This window comes from Osmerus mordax, chromosome 9 (assembly GCF_038355195.1).
Source record: "Osmerus mordax isolate fOsmMor3 chromosome 9, fOsmMor3.pri, whole genome shotgun sequence".
NCBI lineage: Eukaryota > Metazoa > Chordata > Actinopteri > Osmeriformes > Osmeridae > Osmerus > Osmerus mordax.
In genome coordinates, this window is record NC_090058.1 from 15,108,250 (window position 1) to 15,128,209 (window position 19,960).

At 42.9% G+C, this 19,960-nt stretch overlaps 3 protein-coding genes across 3 annotated transcripts; 1 reads left to right on the forward strand and 2 right to left on the reverse strand.

Moving 5' to 3' along the window:
• The first annotated feature begins 177 nt into the window (after nt 1–177).
• dusp23b (dual specificity phosphatase 23b) lies at nt 178–2,731 on the forward strand. The gene is made up of 3 exons (XM_067243505.1): nt 178–333; nt 1,248–1,531; nt 1,699–2,731. Exons 2-3 carry the CDS (start codon nt 1,262–1,264, stop codon nt 1,882–1,884), a joined length of 456 nt encoding a protein of 151 aa, XP_067099606.1. The 5' UTR covers nt 178–333; nt 1,248–1,261; the 3' UTR covers nt 1,885–2,731.
• On the reverse strand, nt 2,160–11,803 carry LOC136949158 (afadin-like). The gene is made up of 22 exons (XM_067243366.1): nt 11,708–11,803; nt 10,802–10,994; nt 10,482–10,591; nt 10,158–10,300; nt 10,037–10,080; nt 9,835–9,855; nt 9,511–9,719; nt 7,813–7,958; nt 7,485–7,576; nt 7,076–7,347; nt 6,755–6,898; nt 6,225–6,423; nt 5,664–5,758; nt 5,458–5,544; nt 5,282–5,347; nt 5,044–5,117; nt 4,772–4,886; nt 4,484–4,604; nt 4,314–4,402; nt 3,018–3,914; nt 2,737–2,824; nt 2,160–2,275 (listed from the first exon to the last, which is right to left on the reverse strand). Exons 1-22 carry the CDS (start codon nt 11,801–11,803, stop codon nt 2,160–2,162), a joined length of 3,417 nt encoding a protein of 1,138 aa, XP_067099467.1.
• A 1,724-nt stretch (nt 11,804–13,527) lies between these two features.
• Nucleotides 13,528–19,053, reverse strand: slc22a3 (solute carrier family 22 member 3). The gene is made up of 11 exons (XM_067242986.1): nt 18,511–19,053; nt 18,221–18,324; nt 17,947–18,101; nt 17,668–17,836; nt 17,373–17,490; nt 17,161–17,264; nt 16,457–16,671; nt 16,213–16,321; nt 15,004–15,116; nt 14,605–14,704; nt 13,528–14,420 (listed from the first exon to the last, which is right to left on the reverse strand). Exons 1-11 carry the CDS (start codon nt 18,919–18,921, stop codon nt 14,354–14,356), a joined length of 1,665 nt encoding a protein of 554 aa, XP_067099087.1. The 5' UTR covers nt 18,922–19,053; the 3' UTR covers nt 13,528–14,353.
• Between the last annotated feature and the right edge of the window lie 907 nt (nt 19,054–19,960).

A 19,960-nucleotide genomic window follows, 5' to 3' on the forward strand; every position in this document is an offset into this window, starting at 1 on the left:
AATATTTTTTGTCTTAATGCATTAAATAAATACATTTTTGTTGTCTCCTTATTCATGGGGGCATTTATTTGGGAGTTCCACCTGAACCGGAAACAGTATATTTTACACCTAGTCGAAGTCTCCACCTGCTGGTTAGACTTGAATTCCTAACTACTTTACTGTCCAATGAACAGACAATCCCACTTTAAGTGCCGAAGACAATTTCCGCATTTTGCATTTGCACATTAATATAGTAACTGTAGCAGTGTAGGTAGAATACTGCAACTGGTCCTGCAAGTTTGTCTCAGACCCGTACAACACTATTGCCGAATCATCCATCCTCAGAAGACAAGCGTAAGTGTGTCGTTTGTGTTTATTGGCGATAGCTAGCTGCTTTAACTTTAGAAATGTATCTCCTCTCCAACAAAGACTACTATTTTTGACAGACGATGTCTTTTCTGTAAGCAGTAGCCTGTATGCTTACACACAACTGAACGCGTACACTGTATATTATTGGCGAACTAATCGCAAACTGGCTACACTAACTTGCCATTGATCAACTACCTAGTTGATCTACAGTCATTAAACCAAGACCCCATTGGCAAGAAGATGCAATATACGTCCACGCATGTGTAGTTTAGTACAGTTATGATGTTAGGATTGAAGTAAATGCCATGTTTTGAGAGATTTGACCACAAACTATATTTAACTTGTCTAAAGGCTAGTATGAATTCCCAGACTGCACTGACCTATGCCTTGTTAGGTAAGCAGTTCCCATAAAGAAGTTTCCAGTTTCACCCAGCTGTATGTCAAGTGAAAATGGTGGTGCCTATGGATCCCACCAGTGCATGACGAGAGCCCTATGCTTTGAGATTTTATTGTGTTGGTCATGATGAGGAAATGCCATTAGCCTACATTACCTTCATCAGTCCCCTTGAACCCTACACGCACACACCTTTATGTCCTCTTACCTACTAACACTCACACCCAGATCTCTCCTCCCTGTGAGTGTCTACTCTTGACTTTCTTTCACACTACTGCCATATGTTTATCATTTCTAATGTAAATGATTGTTCTATATATTTATATGTACTATATTGTGTCTTGCTATGCTGTGTTTATTTAATGTTATGCAGGTATTCTTCCCCCCCCCCCCCCCCCACACACACACACACACACAAACTGTTTTTGGTGAAGCCACAGCTTTCATATGTGCCTGCACATTGTGCTATGACAATGAATTGATTTGAATTACTTTCACATTTTAGGAGGATATTCTGCGATGGCATCTTCACCTCCGTCAAACTTCTCCTGGGTGGAACCTCAGAAGTTGGCGGGAATGGCTTTCCCCAGAATGCCGTCAGACTATCGCTATCTATTCGACAATGGCATAAAACATCTGGTCTGTTTATGTGAACGAAAACCACCTCACTATGACACCTGTCCAGGGGTGACACTGCACCACATAAATATAACAGACTTCTGTCCGCCTAGTCCAGACCAAATTCAGAGATTTCTTTCGATCGTGGAGGAGTCCAACACTAAAGGCGAGGTAAGGCCCAACCAAAACCCTGCTAGCGTCTTATGGCTCGTTAATGTTTACCCGAGTTACGAAACAGTCTTAACTCTTTCCACATCTGGGGTTTACTGTAGGAGGGACAGGTATCTGGGGATCCACAGAACAAGTTGAGACTGAACAAGTTCTTCTCTGTTCTGCAGGGCGTAGCGGTGCACTGCATGCATGGGCATGGAAGGACCGGGACCATGCTAGCCTGCTACCTGGTGAAGACCAGGAAAATGACTGGGATCGATGCCATCAATGAGATCCGCAGACTGCGTCCTGGGTCCATAGAAACGCACGAGCAGGAGAAGGCTGTAGTACAGTTTTATCAACGCATCAAATAGCTAAATAGACCCATCATAAACTAGAATATATGTTGTTACAAAATCAAGTGGCTAATGGTGCCTTACAGGACACTTGTCTCTGATTGAACCGCTGAATGTGACATGATTCATGCTGTGTCTTTCGGTTTTATAAAAACTGCACAAACATGTCGATTTTAACATGACATAGGAAGTGAGAATACTCACTAAAGCTAAACTAACACAGCAACAACTTTACAGCTAGATACAAACTCCTGCTATGCTAAACACTATTGTTCTACAGAACATAGATCTAGCTAGTTTGTGTCTTTGTAGACCATTTTCTTTTTCTTCCTGGGCTGCATATGTTGGTTGATATGCTGTCTGGGGAAGGCCTCAGGAAGCTTCCAGGGCTTTGACGTTGGCTGTGGCTCTGGAGCCCAACATGAAGAGACCCTGACGCTCCTTAAAACTGAGCTTTTCCGGGGCCTTTTCTCTCCTCAAGGTCTCTCTCTGGTCTCTGTGATTTAATGACAGAAGGTTAAATGTTAATCGCTGGTCTGGATGATGGATGTTATTATATATGTTGGATGTAATTTATGTTGTTGGGAATACTTGATACAATGTAGAGTAAAGCCACATTTTTTGTTAAAATAACTTTTCCTTGAATACTTGATACTGAGTGGTGTGTATATGTGTGAAGACTTACTCCTCTGGTTTCCTTGTATGCACGTCAAGTTTGTCAGATCCATTATAACCTTGATCTGTCCCTAAAAATGTAAAACAAAACATTGTAAACAATAGTGTTGAATTAACACAAAGGCTACAAGCCATGTTTTTCACAGTAGGAAACAAAAAATATGTAAGTTAAAAGGAAATAAAAGTTCTTCATACCTGATGAAGTGATTTTCTTGTCCTCTCTTGAAGGGTTGGTGTTTTCATCAATGTGCTGCTGGAGTTTGCAGGGATCCTTCCCTTGTAGCTGAAAATTAGTACACGCCAGTCAATTTCTTATTATAGTTACCACCCACTTAATGCAGTATTTATAAATGAACGTTTATTGAGCTTTATCTGCTCTACGCCTAAATCTTTTCTTGTCCATTCCTACCCAGAGTATCCTACTGCCTATATGATCTTTTGACCTTAGAGTGAGTGACCTTGGTGAGTTCAGTCACCTGTGTCTTGTCCTCGACCTCCAGTTGCTGCATGATCATCCTCACGTCCTTATCCTCCTCCTCCTCATCATCTTCTCCGTTCTGCTGGAACTCCTGCAGCCTCTTCTGGAACTGCCACTCTAGGCCCACCCTGCGGAGCCTGTCCTTCTCCTCAGGGGTGTGCTGGTCCTTGGCCTGCAGCTCGCGTAGCTCACGCTCCAGCAGGGCCACAACCTGGAGGCGCTGCTGCTTCTCCAGTGCCTCCCGGGCCGCCCTCTTCCAGGGGTCTGGGGACAAGCCGCTGCAGCCGGACAGCTCCCGGTGGAGATCCGAGTACAGGTTTTGTTGGTTGGGGGAGATAACACCTGGCTGCTGCTGAGGGGACGGCTTGTGAGGGGAGGTTTGTCTTGGCGGAAAGAAGACTGTTGGAGCTCTGGTCTGCTGTTCTTGATAGATGCTCGGCTGTTGTTGCAGCGGCTGGGATTTCACAGACGCTTGAGGAAGCTTCTGGTTTGGGGAAGAAGGACCTGCATGATTCTGGAAGCTCATCCCCTGATTGATAAGCTGTGTTTTTTCATCACCATTTGAGCTTTGGCTCAACCTCATCGTCAGCAATGTTGTGTTTTGCCTGAAGGTGGTGAGGGGAGGGCGAGTGTCAATTGGCCTTGTTGCAGGGATGTCTATGCGTATTGGCTGTATTGAGGTTACTGGGTTCTGTATGGCTGGCGTTCTCCAGTAACCTGACCCACTTTGACGGTTGCTCTGATGGTGCCTGGCAGCCGGAGGGAGCTTGAGGTGGAGGTCATGGGTTGAGATGCAGGAGCGGACAGGGACAGAGGCCTGGTGACTCATCCTCCCTCTGGCCTGCCCCTGTGGCTTTTCCACTAGGGGCGCCACAGTCTCAACACACAGGTTGTCCTGAGAGTGTGCATGTCTCTTTGGGGGGAAATAACCAAATGTAAACTTGAGTGCATTCCCAATACGTAGGCACCCTTAATTATAAGAATATATTGGTTTTTTTGATGAACATTTTAATGGTGAAGATTCGATAGAAGAGTAGTCTCAAACCATGTAAGCCCTCCTGTCAGGGATGTGTTCTTCAAGAGGACTGAAAGTAACTCTGGGGCTCTGAAGTTGTCTTTCATGTTTAGCTGGGGCTTTCCTGTCCTGAGATCTCAGTGCTGGCCGCGTCTGGTATTCCCTTAGACTCTCCTGAGGAACACACACAACATTCTTTCTGTGTCTGAGTCACTCTCCCCTAAGTCATAGTGTCTGTGTGTGTAGCGAGCCACACCAACGCCTACATCAGTCACTTACGTCAAAGCAAATATCGTGGGTGGAGACGGACGAGTATTGTCCTCGCATCTCAACAGGATCAGCAGGTTCTCCCTCGTCAGAGACCAGAGCTGTTGAGGAAGAGAAACGGTTGAGCATCATCCTGAAGCGACTCCGTTCGGTTTACGATGAGAGGTGGATTAACCCCTCACCAATCATGTTGGGGTTGGAGCGATATAGCTGTCTGTTCTTGAGTAGCAGCTGCTCCTTCCTTCTCCTGCTGGCTCCATGCTGGCCCCCCCATAGCCCCGAGGTACTCAGATCGACACCAATGTTCCGAACGGGGGACTTCTCATTTGGTGTTGAGATGCTCTGATGACTTCCATCTAGGAAACAGACAGGTTTGATTCGAAGTTCAGGGCTAGACAACGCATACTATATTATGCACATTGTTTATAACTTTATTGATTTTGACTATTGTAATAGCTCATAATACCCATTGTTTTCTTTGAGGGTGGTTGATAGAGCAAAGCATCCAGGCCATGGAAACATGCTCCCAGCTTTGCGACCTGGAGGGTCACAACTGGTCCGGTCTTCATCATGATACCTGCTGCCCTGTGACGTCACAGAAACTCTCACATCACATCAGACGAACAAAAGTGATTTTCAAACATTCGGTTTAAAATACTTTCAACTTGGAACCACAAAATACAGATGGATATTTAATAAAAGCTTGAGTGACTTTGAGGGAATGCCAGGAGTATTAGGCTACCTTTCTTGAGAAATTCCCACCAGGGTTTGTCCATCCACACTTAACAGCTGATCTCCAGCAGACAGCCGCCCATCCTATGTGTGTACACGAATGACATCACTAAAACAGGACCTTCTGAAGAGGTGTTTGAACAAACTCTCCTGTCATGTCAAGTTTGAATACAATGATTCTGTTTCTGCACCCGTGTGTAATTGCTTGGGGGATAATGCTATATATCTAAAGTGGAATTGTAGTTCACCATTTCAGCTGGTCCTCCCTTGACAATAGATTTGACATAAATTCCAAGGTTGCCATGCCCTGCTCCCTGTGGCGACACAAAATTGAAAACGTAAATTAACTAGTTAGGGGAGGTTTAACAGTTTCAAAATGGAACATTATGGATTTTTTGTTCCGGCCCCAATCTGTCACTGTTACCTTGGCAGCCACAATGCTGACCCCCATTCCACTGTTCAAGGGTTTCTTCAGCGTGATGATCACGACCTCCGGATCTCTACCCACTGGCTGGTGAAAGACATGGAGGTTAGTGCTGTTGGCTTTCAAGAGGCATTAACTGAGAAATAAGTCACCTTCTCAGCTTTCAAAGGGCATACGGTTCACATGCATTTTGAATGAGATCTCACCAAGTTGGTACTCCCTGAGGACGGGGTGCTGGCTCCAGCAAAGAACACAGTCCATAGGCCATTAGAGTGGGGGAGAGAAATAAGGGTGCAGAGGCCTGGGGGAGAGCAGAACATATGGAATACTTTCTCTTTCCCACTCTTTTCCCCTTTCTCTCTTTCTCTCTTTCTCTCTTTCTCTCTTTCTCTCTTTCTCTCTTTCTCTCTCTCTCTCTCTCTCTCTCTCTCTCTCTCTCTCTCTCTCTCCCTCCCTCCCTCCATCTCTCTCTCTCTCTCTCTCTCTGCCTCTCTCCCTCCTTTACAGTCAAACCACTCTGGCGTACATCACTAAACACAGAGTGGTGAACGGATACCAAGCAAGACTACTTCTCTGAGGGTTTAGGGTTTTGTGACTGCTTGTGAAAGGGGTTTTAATTTCTATTTGAATTCTGAGCAAGTTTGTTTGAAAGCCTAAAACCATACCTGATATGCCATGCCTAGTTTTTTTTTCACATTCTAAGAACCAGAAATTGTTCATTTGAATGATAGAAATAAAATGAGGTAAAAGATAAGAACTTGCCGTACCTTTGCGGCAAATGGGTTCCAGGAACTCCCTGAAGCCATGCGGAATGCCCTGTACGGTTTCGCAGGAGTACCCCCCGTCAGGGAGCAGAAAGGGCAGCTGGAGGTCCAAGCTCTCCTCCAGCTCCAGGTCCCGCCCTTCGCAGTGCAGAAGCTCATCTGCAGACACCTTTGCTTGGGCCACCACGCTATCAATCAAGCCCTAGAGGAACCAAGGTCATCATAAGAGCAGACGTGGGCATGTTACAGTGAGTAAAAAGTGAAGACAGATGGGTATACGTATTTTCATAATTAAGCAGCCTGCTGTTCCCTGTCAGGCATTGACTCTTAGCCAGCAATTATATTTTATGTAGTGAGCCGGGGTTTGCCCAAAATAACTTCAAACTACCACCACAACCCTAAGTCTACCAATGCACAAACAAAGTTGATTCCTGTTACGTTCTTAATAAATACCATTTACTGTAGAAGATTCCAGAACGTACAACTACTAAACTGCCAAAATTCATTTGAGTGTGTACTTCATGTGTACTTACAGGGGGGATAAGTGGCTCATTGGTAGCGTAAAGGTAGCTGTTCATCAGCTTTTTAAGCTGCAGGGAGTTCAGTTTAAAAGTGGCCTTCTGGATTTCTTTCGCATCTTGCATGGAATACTTGTTCATGGTCAGAAGCATTGTTGCCTGGAAAACATTACACATCACAGTGTATTTAGTCTGCATGATCAAAGTTCAGTTGGTATAGACGTCTAAAAGGGTTTGTGACAAGTACATTTCCTCTTGGGGATCAATAAAGTTATTATCTTATCTCAACAAGCCCCAAGGTGGAAGAGGACTCTAAACCTAAGGCAAGACACACACCTGGAGGATGCATCCCAGGTGGCAGTCCGCAGCCAGCTCCAGACCCTGTCGTTCAGCCCAGTCCTCGATGGCGGTCAGCCTCTGGCGTAGGGCCGCCCCCCAGTAGTGGGACCGCAGGCCCAGGGTGCTGGCCTCCACACCCAGCAGCCTGTTGAAGAGCCAGGCGCTGATGAAGTGGAACAGCTGCGAGAAGAGCTGAATGGTGAGGGCGGGGTTGACCCGGCTGCGACGCAGCAGAGACATGGTGGCCGTCAACGTGTTCACCACTCCTTCTGGAAAGAGGAAGATGGAGGTTATGAGACTGAGAGACAGGTTAGGAGATAGGGAGAAAGGTTAGGAAATAGGGAGACAGGTTGGTCAGCATGGAGAGACTGGTTGGACATCTTCTCCAGACACAGCCCAACCCTACCTATTCCAGGGAGTTGATCCTCTCTCTCAGGGTCAATCAGGAACCCTGTCATGTGTTTTTTCAAGTCCATCTGTAGACAGTCAACCAGACTCCTACACAGAGAACATAGACTCAATAAAGTATGATGAGGTCAGTGCAAATTAATGGCAAATTATCTTATAATTAGATGTCCCACTTTGATCTGATTGTAGACTCAACACTGAAATGTACCCTCTCAGAGTAAGGGTTAGAGTGGCATACAGTAAAGTTAGGAAAGAAAGAAAGAAAGAAAGAAAGACAGAAAGAAATATAAAGAAATAAGGCTATGCTAGCTAGCGCAGTGTCTTACTTGAAAGCTTTGTGCACCAGATGGGCCAGGGCATCTTGTGCTTGCTGTGTCACCAGGCTCAGGTCCTTGTCCAGCTTGATGAAGTTCAGGAGCTCTGAGATGTTGGCCATCCAGAATGCCAGAGCTCCAGCCATAACCTGCTGCTTCTGGTGAGCACAACAACAACATCACACTCACAACGCTCTCTATATTCAGTACACAGACAGACAGACAGACAGACCTAACGATCGATAGATCGACAGATCGATAGATCACTAGATATTTTTTAGATAGTGTAATAGAATTTTGGGATGTATGTACAATTAAAGGTAGGGGGTGAATGTTGAGAAGCACTTTTTGTCATATTTTCCAAAAGTAACTTCACGTCTTGATATCAACCAATATATCTAAAGGTTTGACGGTAATATTAAATCATTCCGACATCTGTGGGCATCGCAATACTGTACATGACCGATCATTAAGGGGTATCCTGACTACCTGTCTGTCTACCTACCTGCGCTCACTCTGCCTCTCCACTCAATGCTCGTTACTGTAGTTTTGTGGGAGTGGCTATGAAGGGAGGAGGTGGGATATTTTGGTTTGAATCGTGTCAAAAAGAAGCTAAAACAGCTAGCTTCGCGCAACTTGCCTACCCTGCCTTTAATGTGTATTAAATGTGGTTCATTGATAAGAAACATACTGGAACAACAATTTATGTTGTTTGCAGGAAGGGGAGATAATTAAGCTGAGTATGTAGAAGGTTGAGAGGTTGTAAAGTGTTAGGAATTGTTGGGGGATTGTTTATGGTAGGTCAGATGGCTATCTGTATTAACTATTTCTGAGGGTGATGACCCCACAAAAGTCAGTTTAATTTCCATTTTTGATGGTCAACTTCTGGAGTTTTATGACTTTTTATGAGTTTTATGGGAATTGCAGCATGAGAGTTCTTAATCACCTGGGGGTAAGGAGCTTTGGGACATCAGGTTCTGAGGCTGTGTTGTTTTAACTAATATTGTGTTGTTTTAGGATTAAGCTAATGATAGGAAGAGACTGAAAACAGATGCATGTCTGTTTTCTAGTCCAGGACATCATTGTGTAGGATAATGTGACTGACATTTATATTGATTAACTGTTGTTTAGAATGAACAGATGCTGTGAGTCTATATAAGACATGGTATGTGTTAGGATCCTTATCACTCTGTGCTGAATGACATTTGTGTTACGTGTCCTCCAGTAGATTGGTCACAGAGTGCTCTGTTAAGTACTTTCATATTGAATAAAGAATTTGTATTAATCCTGCAATCCTGACAATTCGAGTATACAGTGTCTTCAGAATTCGGAAATAGAAAGATAGATAGATATTTGAAGTTGTACACATGTTTTGGTGTTTCAGAGGGAGTCAGATGGCTGAGTGGTTAGGGAGTCGGGCTAGTAATCAGAAGGTTGCTGGTTCGATTCCCAGCTGTACAAAATGACGTTGTGTCCTTGGGCAAGGCACTTCACCCTACTTGCCTCGGGGGAATGTCCCTGTACCTACTGTAAGTCGCTCTGGATAAGAGTGTCTGCTAAATGACTAAATGTAAAATGTAAATGTGTTTCCAATGACACAGATACTGTACAGTTATGCAACAGTAGTGAAATATTCCTTAATTCTGTGTTTGTTATGTTCTCAATCTAAGAAATCAATCCTTGGAGTAGCGGTTGCAGGATCCTGCTCACCTGAATCACACTTTCTGTCAGGTTCACCATCTTGTTGACGAGCGAGCTGACTTTGTGTGCCTGCTCTGGGGAGGAGGGCGAGTCTGACCTGCCGTGACGCTGGAGCTCATAGCGTCCTGCCATGTAGAGGACGTAGGCTGGGGACAGCTTGAAGTGAATGGTGGAGCTGTTGGTATAGTTGATGACTGCTGACAGGAAGGAATCTTCAGCTGTGACACAGAGACACCAGAAGGGGGCAGAAGAGTGGAGGAAGTGGACTGTGAGGTTGCAAAGAGACAGTTTGTCATGACAATGGACATAGATATAGCAAATAATTTTACTCACAGTTGTCTCTGAATTTGACCCCTAAAGGGAGTTGTAGTTTGTCAGTGTTTTCAAGCTGGTCTCCATTTTGAGTTGACTTGTTAGGCCTCAGGCTTTGTAAATAAGTTTCTCCTTAAAAAAAGTAATAATACTTTTAGGGTTATGAAAGCTAACCACAGTAATGTTTGTCATGTGAAATGTATTCAAGAACAGGTTAACCCACCTGCACTGTGCTCCCTGTGACCTAACTTCCTGTCATCAAAGTACCTAAGGGTGGGTTAATGGTTAATGACAGTTATCTTATTGCTGAACACCTGGGATAACTGCCTAGAATATTGCCATACTCTTTTCCTGAAGACTGGCCCTCAGTCTTGGTGTTGAGGTCTGCATCTGTGCTCCTCTCCTTCTTCTTCTTCTCCTTCCGTGACAGTGTCCTCTTGAAGTTCTGTATCATTCCCCCCTTCTCCTTCCTCTCATGGCAGTTGGCCTATATATGTTTATTTATTTACACAATCGCACAGATCAACTTTTATTCCTTCACTTCTACATAGTTTCTCTCCGACCAATTTAGTCACAGAAGAATTTCTATGAGCTAAAGTGACAAGGAGAACATATCCACAGGATCTATCAAAGCTACGTTGGACATCGAGGTTTAAAAGACCGGTTACCTCAAGGAGGATGTCCTGTTCATTCCTCAGGACAAAGCAACCTTCTCTGTTGTCAGTGTTCCAGTGTAACTGCACAACTAAAGGCTTCTCCCTCAGGTCCAGTTTACGCTCTTCTTCCATAAAAGAAAGGAAAGTAAATAGGTGCTATGAGCTTACTATGTACTAATCTTATTAACTTTAGCACACTTATTGGAATGGACATTTAAGGTGAAAAAGAAACTATAATTGTACTGTAACGTATTCATTTTGAGGATGTTTTTTCATGTCAGAGAGATGTTTACAGGTCTGCAGAGTTCTTTCTCCAGGGCTAGGAGACTCACCCTTCCCAGAGTGGACCTCATACAGACAGTATGGTGTGGACAGCATCTTCATGTCTGGTCGGAACTTCTCCAGAAGGGTGTCTATGACCTCACGGGTGGTGGAGCTGCTGCAGACACGCAGACACTTGGTGGCAAAGTTCCCCGTGGTGCGGTCCTCCAAGGAGAAGCGCATCACACCTTGGAACTCAAAACTCTGGGGAGAAGTTGTAAAAGAGAAGGGATACTTGTGTTTTGGTAATTCATTGAGTTTAGGATTTTTTTGGAGGGAATCAAAACTGCTGATCATGTCATAATGAGCCTTTTCTAATTAATTATCCTTGGACGACTTTGTGATGGTAAACAATGTTTGTGCAACAAATGGAATAAAGCAGACCCAGTTTCCCTGAATCAATTTCTACACAAACTACTATGTTATAACTGTAATAATATTGGTATGTATACCTGAAAGGGACAGTTCTCTAAAAAATCTAAAATGCACGTCAAGATAATCCAGCAGCACAAGCCGAGTGCCATCGAACTCCATTCAATTATAGAGAGATGCAGACATCTCTATGGTTCATAGCTCCCAAACTACAAAACTCATACCTAAACAATCCAGATGGATAAATAGCACAAGGAAAATGTGTATTTTAGATTTTTGGGTGAACTGTCCCTTGTAGTTATTAACACATACTTACATTCCAACACAAGCTTGTTTAAACATATCAACAGAATAATGTGTTTTTCTATCTACCCATCTTCACCATGGAATTCTAATTTCCTTACAGACAAGACATACATGCCCAGACATCTCTGTTTCTGGTGTCATGAATGAGACTGGTCAGGATATCAAAAACATGCAGCATAAAACATTTATGAAAACAAAATAAGACGTCAATGAGAGGAAGTTCCAAGAAGTGTACGTACTTTACTTGGCTGACTTATTTCAAACAAGTCAAGCCTGTTGCTGTTCCAGTGCAGGATAACATTTGCCAATTTCTGCCAGTCCTCCTCTTCAGGCATGGTGCACAGATATCCTGAGGGTTGTCAAAAGTTTTCTACCTTGACTGATGTCTTCCACACACACAAGAACAGTCGCTGCGTTTAGCTCCAAAGCACTATTTAAATTGAGGACATTGACATCTGAATGTCTAGCCCTAAACGTTTTAACAAATTTGAAACTCGTTAGTTGTTTTCTACGACTTAGTGCTGAATTCCTCTGAATATATCACCTCCCCAGCTGCCTCAACCCCCTATTTAACCACGGGTCACTGTGTCCCTGTTATGTGCGTCAGGCTGACAGTCTTTGTCAAATACCAATTATAGCAGACCCACCAAAGGAAAAGACATTACACAATTACACATTTCTCACGTCTTTATTTAACTTTGTTTGAAATTTGAAGTTGTTCTTCGTTTAAATATGTAATACAGATACAGGTTGGAGAACACAGCATTTTGGACAAAACAGGAAAGAATAAAGTTATAGTGATTATTTTGGTACATTTTGCCAACTTAAACTTCTGCATACTTTGGGTGGAAGAACTTACTGCGGTCTAGCCCACTGCTCTGTGCAGTCCTTCCTTCTGCTGCAGAATCAGGGCGAGTCATGCTTGAGAAAACACTGCTTCTCATTCATATCAGGGATTTTCACTAGAATGCATGTTACACGTCTTCCTATTCAATCAAGGCCATTTATTTAGGCCATCTTTTGTCACTGGCAGTGATGCTTGTGTGGGTTATTCACGATGGAACAAAGACCTCGACATACACCAACCAACAATTATGTTATGATTATTTTCTTTAAGCGAAAACAAAGGCTATTGTCCTCTGGATGTGGAAAATGGCTATTGGGATGTTGAAAATGCAAATGTATCCAATTATTGTTTTATTCCTCCTAACGTCCTGGTTCAATATCTGCATCATTACTGGGGCAGAAGTAGGGCCATGGCTGCAATACATGTTCCTTTGATGGAAAACAGGCTCTCTATTCTACCCTCCTATTGGACAAGCTGACAAGGGCCCCTAGACAGTGTTTGCAGAATAGGTCATATAAAAAGAAAACAGACAGACATTATAGCTCAGCAAGTACTCCATGTACATATTAAAACAGGGGGAAATACATCTTGGCAGGAGTGTCTCTGAACTTTTTTTAACTTTCGAAATATTGCCCCCAATTCTTTTTAATGATTTCAACAATCAAGTTTCATAAAGTCAGACGAGGTATCATTCGTTCAGATGCAGGTTTCTATACTTGGTCTGAGACGTGAAAAACCAAGATTCCTCCTGCACCTGTACTCTCCAGACCCACTGAATAACACATAGCAGCAGCCTGGGACTATTCTAGCATTTAACTCAATTCACCCAACCACTCTCATCTACTGGTCTATTATCAGAATCAGAATCAGAATGGGATTTATTCGCCATGAAAGTTTGCACAGACAAGGAATTTGCTTTGGCAGGAAGGTGCATAAAATAAACATATAGGGACCTAACATTTTAATATGTGGACTATCTATACTAAGGGTACATAAACTAGCAGCACTAAGTGGAATTAGAATTAAATAAAATATACAATAATACAATAATAATATACAATAATATAATATCCCCTCCAACCCCTCTAGATCAACCCAATATTAGTTGGTAACCTTGGTTGGACCATTTGCTGTCAGGTGGCAGGGACTTTGTCTGCTTGGATCAATATAGGAAGGATGAGACACATCAACTGATTGACTATGAGCTGGACACGAGCATGGGGCCAGCTTTGACTAACTGATTCCGTTACGATTTATGGCAAGATTATTTCAATAGCTGAAATAGTGTTAGTGTACTTTTATAATGATTTGTATGATGACTTCGTTTTAGTCTTTTGCATATTTTGTATGTTATGAGAAGTGACAGTTAGCCACCGTTAGCTTTGAGCTAATTTGAGGTTCTCTTGCTAGAATAAAGGAGTTAAGGCTGGTCTCATGAAATCTAAATTCAACCTTAATATATTCAACAGCTCTGTGTATTGATGAAGAAAGTGTTTTGTCTGTCTCTTCTCTTGAGTTACTAAGTTCAGTTGAGTTCTGGATTTTGAAGTATGATCAATCTGCAGATTGGGAGAGAAAACCAGACCTTTGACAATAAATGACAACACAACACCAAGCTTAGGTCTCAATCATGTCTCTCTCCGCTCTGAAGGCCGGAGGACTATCTTTTATAAGGCACAAGAATGTAAACATAGTGACAGTCAGGCAGTAATGCCGTTACAACAGTCTCAGAGAAAGAGATTCACAGCTCACAACCCATGACGACTCTCAGACTAGAGAGGTCATATTTGGCGTGTTTACCCAGTACTTTCTCCTGACTCCGAACATCTATTAACCCTGACACATAGACACAATCTACTCTTATTAATAGCAAGCTCACATGAGAACATACTAACTAGCATCCAATGACTAGTTCTATTGATTAGTGAATAATGTAAGCACACAGGAAATCCCAATTTCTTCCACAGTATCCTCAGCAGCTTATAACATTGACGGAGTTTAAGAGTTGCCAGTGGATTCCAGAAGAGCATCTTCACAGCTAGCAAGTTGAAGTCAGAGGGCCAACAACTGACTCATTTCTGTACTGCTTTTCCTTATACTTACCCCTGGTAAACCAAAAAAATAAAAATAAACATAAACAAATCAAAGAGATAAACAAGCCGGAATAAATACAGTGCATGGAATATTGTGTCTGACTGATCTCATGACCTGGTAGTTTTGTTTTTCTGTCTTGATTTGAAAGACGAGTGTGTGTGTCATACGCAGATGCACTGCTGTCCTGTACTCTACCATTTCAACATCTCCACCTCCTCCACGGTCTCAGGCAGATCCACTCCTCTCATCTCTGGCAGCAGCATCACCAGTCCACTGTACAGCACAGACATGGCACCTGCAACAAAAAAAGGGGACACAGTTGCACTGCACTGAGTTCTGTTTAGTATTGGTTTTGGTATTCCAGACCAGGTTTGGTTTGAACATTGGTGGGGACAAACATTTATAGCACCCTATCTGCTAACACTATCCCCAGCTCTGTTGCTAACGATTGGTGGGAATGTTTCACTGGTCTCTTGATTGGGGAAGGGACATGCCCCTACTGTCTATCCTTAAATCTACTATGTTCCAGATAGATGTTTCTGAAGCGTTGCTGTGTGAATGAACATCCTAGGCAGAAAGCAAGGGCTTATTTACCATAGAGAAACAAAGGCAACTCTTGCCATATGCTGGCCAGGCTGTAGAGCAGGAATGGGGCAGCAATCGCCCCAATGTCACTGGCTGAGGAACACACAGACACTCCCAGGTTCCTGTCAGACAGGTTCTCATTAGCCTTTTGTTAGAGAGAGGTTAACATTCTAAAATGTAGGCTAGTATACAACCCCAATTCCAAAAAAGTTGGGACGTTGTGTAAAATATAAACAAAAACAGAATACAATGATTTACAAATCTCATAAACCCATCATGTTATTCACAATAGAACATATAAAACATGTCAAATGTTTAAACTGATGAAATGTATAATTTTAAAGATGCTGTAAAGCATCTTTAAAATTGAGTTAGACCGTTGAACAGTTTCTCACCCGTTTTCAGCTCAGGTTTTGTATACGCGGGGCAAAACCAAACCTATCTACGTCACAGCCACCTATAACCACCCTATAACCATAGCCACCTTGTCAGATCACAGATGGTTTATAAAACTGCATTCTGTTACTCAGCTGGTACGATGCAAAGACAAAGTAATTAACACACTGTTCTGATATCTGCAATTGATTTAGCTAGTTGTTGCGCTTCAGTTGCTTCAGACAACACGCCTCCCCAGTATCATGAGCATCAAGAATCCTGTACCAGACACAAAAGGGACAACATTCCTCTCCCACAACTCCAGCTACTGGTCCCCTCAGTTCCCAGACAGATACAGACTGTTGTTAAAAGAAGAGGGGATGCTACACAGTGGTGAACATGGCCTTGTCCCAACTTTGAGACATGTTGCTGCCATCAAATTCAAAATTACCTTATTATTTCCTTAAAATGGTACATTTCATCAGTTTAAACATTTGACACATTTTATATGTTCTATTGTGAATAACATAATGGATTTATGAGATTTGTAAATCATTGTATTCTGTTTTTTATTTTATTTTACACACATACACAACATCCCAACTTTTTGGGAATTAGGGTTGTAGGTTTAGCACATAGGATAGAACATTAGTTATATCATCAATGTCAAGTGTAAACATCATGAAAATCATTATCAAATATACAGTGTACAGTCATTATCAATTATGACAATCAGCTACCATATTCATTCATTATCAAGTAGCATGACTTTCAATATTTACTGGCATGGGCACCATATTGGCATGCTAGTTGTCTGTGTCCTGTTAGTATGCCCTGTCTTACCTGAGGGGTGTAGGGTAGAGCTCTGTGTTGGCAAAGTTAACTGTCTCAAACCCAATAGCTACAGACAGCCTCCCAATTATGGCTATGGTTTTCTTCAACCACAGGAGGTCTTTGGATGAAGGAAAATATCAAGGACATGACATGAGTTGCTGCAAAGCTCCAGCAAATGAACAAAACACGACACCTGAAAGAAACAATAGACACATGCTCATTCTTAACCGTTCCTAAGCAGAAATCCACCTACCCATGGGCACGAAGGGGACTATGAGACAAGAGACACCTCCGATGAAGTTGGAGACAGCCATTAGGGGGCGACGTCCCATCCGGTCTACCAACAGGTAGAATATCAGACCAGTGGGTAGCTCCACTACGGCAGAGATGAAAAAGTCTAGGAAGATGTTGTCTCCTGTGATCCCAAGACGCAAGACCAGGCCTTGGAAAACAACAGTGCTTGTGAACCTAGAAGAGGGAGAAAGAGAGGGAGAGGAGAGGGAGAGGCAGGGACAGAGGGAGGGGTAGAGGAAGAGGAGGAGTGGGAGAGGAGAGGAAGAAGGAGGGGTAGAGAGGAGAAGAGGGAGAGGAGGGGAGGAGAGAGAGGGGTAAAGGAAGAGAAGAGGGGTGTGAGAGGGAGCGGAGAGAGATGGGGAGAGGAAGAGGAGGAGAGGGAAAGGAAGAGGGGTGAGAGAAAGGGAAAAGGTTGGGAGAAGGAGATGGAGAGGGAGTGGGATAGAGAGAAGGGAGAGGAATAGGTTTTTTCACTAATTAACAATTTCTCTCCTCTAATCCCCTAGTGCTTCTCTACTCAACCTTACAGTACTCTACTCAACCTAAACATATGACAGATTGGACACCGTACATTTCGGTAACATGAAAACCTAAAAAGAACCAACACATGTGAACTGGACAGGATCATTATGAAAGATTAAACATAGGTGGGTGAGTTCTGACCAGGCATAGATGAGGATCAGGGTGTTTTTCCTCATCATTCTTGTCCTGAATAAGTCCATAAAGGACAGACGACTGACCTCCTGTTTCTCCTGTACAACGTCCAACTGAAAGAGATGTCACAGTGGCCATTCGCACAACGCACTTGTCACTTGTTTAGTAAAGAAACGTATTTTATCCTACCACGATGCCGGCTTCTCCAGAGGTTGTCGTACCTCTTTGAGATTAAGCGGGAGAGTTCTCTTGTTGCACTTGGCAATGCGTTCAGCAACAGCCATGGCCTCCTTGTTTCTTCTCTGGGATAACAACCAGCGAGGAGATTCCGGAATTAACCTTTAAATGAAAGCCCATCTATGTCTCAGATGTGCACAGTCTCAAAGCATTGTGATATTCTTACAAATGTACTTAGGGTTATCATTTATGAGTTATCAAAACAGTCTGGATGGAACTCCCTTCCATAAGTGTGTGTCTGTGTCTGTGTGTGTCGTGTGTGTGTGTTTTGTTGACTACCAGTAGTACGAGATGAAAAGGAAGGAGGGTAGGGTCATGGCCAGCTGCAGCATTTTCCATGAAGGCATGATATAGGCCAGGCAAGGTAAAATAACCATGCCAGCTGAATAGAAGGTACGGAATACCACAGACACAAATTTCCGGTTGTTCGATCCAAAGAACTCTATCACTAGATCAAAAACAAATACACATTTTGATTAGCTTTACCCTGCAGCTTTACTTGTCTATCCATAGATTGTCGGTTATTTTTAATGGTAATTGGGAAACCGAAAAATCTACCTAGAACGTAGGTGGCTGTCCATGCTCCCTTTCCACAAAATCCTTGCAAACACCGGAAGAACAACAGTAGGGGGTAATTAGGCGAAAGCATGACACCTATTCCTGATACCCCAAGGCCAAACATTGACAAGATAAAACATGGCTTCCTGCCAAACCTGAGGGATAAGAGTTAAAAAATGTGTTATTTTAAAAAGGTGCTGTAGAAGAATTAACGTTAGGCTGTAAAAGACAACTGATAGAAATACATACTAACACATAGCAGGCCTGTGTATACCTGTCAGCCAAGTATCCCATGACAAAAGAGCCAATGAAGAAACCTGCAGCAAGGAATACTTGGGCCAGACCAACGAGCCATGAATCCTCACAAACTAAAGAAAACTTTAACAAAAATGGACAAACATTTCAGCTTTTGAGCAACTAACAAATGTGCATTCACAATGCTGTCAAGGCAAATACATAAAATAATACTGTTTCTGTGTGTATGTTTTGGCCTATTTCTGGGTAACTTAATTCGTCTTTGAATTCAATTCAACTGCAGGGGACATGTAGTTCATAGTCCTATACCTCGGAAACAATCGTATTGCGGGTCGCATTAAAGACCCATCCACTGTCGCATGAAACAGTCTGGTTGAAATGTGTCGTTAAGTGCCATCGGCTAAGGTCACTGCAGTTGTTCCAGTCCACCGCAAACCTCTGGCAGCGTCTGAGGTCGCCTGACCCCTCCTTGCGGGGCACGGTCAGTTCCTTCAGCTGGCTCTCTGTCAATCCACATTCCTCCTGGATGTCATCTATTCCAGGAGACCGACACCAGTGATCTGGAGTGTATCCGAGGAACACGACGCCGACCAGCACGAAAGCAAAAAGTAACACAGGGAGGGATCCAAGTACTGTGATCCGCTTTTGATAGGGTCCGAAGTCTCCGATGCAGCCGAGCAGTTCATCTACATTTAGCATTGCTTTAACTCTTTTAACCATGTCCCCACCAACTCATCATGTCACATCGATATCTTGTATAGTCTATATAGCTATGCTACATCCTCTGTCACAATAGAGTTGTGGCGAGTGGGTTGGTCAAAGTCCAAGCCTCAAATAAAAAGTCGTTGGTCCAAGAGAAAGCTAACCTTGTAATAGGCTACACGGTTCACCTTGTTGTTTTCATGTCTCTCTATTCCAATCATTTGAAAGTAACTTACTAAATCAACGAGTCTATTTCAGCAACCTATGACAACCTCAGTCGACAGCTTGGGATGATTTATGGTAAGCATGTGAAGCAATGTTATTGCCCACCATCTGGACTCAATCACCAGACCTCAAACATTGGTCAAACAAACGAGGGGTCATTACATCACTCTACACCTGTTCTCCATTCTCAGAACTTTTCTATCCTCATACTTACGCTTAAATAACTTAACTTATTTAACTCTGTAAACCTTAAAGCACTTTGGAATCATTAACATTACTCACAAAATTAACCAATTATGTGTTTTTTCAGGGCTTACCTCCCTTCCCAAAAAAAAGAACTATGGTTCGAGCGAAGGGTGCCAGAAGCAGTGAAAGATATATTTTATAAGCTACTTGAGAGTTTATAGTTTGTTTTCTCTTTATGTCAAATCTGAAACCTGCATAGACCCATGTCCCTATGAATGGAAACAGGATACCATTATTTGAGAGCACTTTTCACTTTTTAGTATGCACATCTGTACAGGCCAAGTGCCACACTTCTTCAGAAAGCATGACAATACAGGTGATGATACAAGATTCTATGTGTTCGATTGTAAAATCATAAGAGCCTTTCTTACACATTGCCCATTGGCGTAACTCTATTTACGTAATAACTTTAAAGTACTCAAAACTCAAACTGTATCATCATTGGCCCAGTCTCCCAGTGAAGTCCAGTTTTTCAGAAATTGTTTTTATAAATATGTTACACACGGTCGACTGTGCGAACTGATGATAAATAATTGACTGAGGGCATTATGGGTAACCATGAATCTGAATTACAGTTCAACTCTGT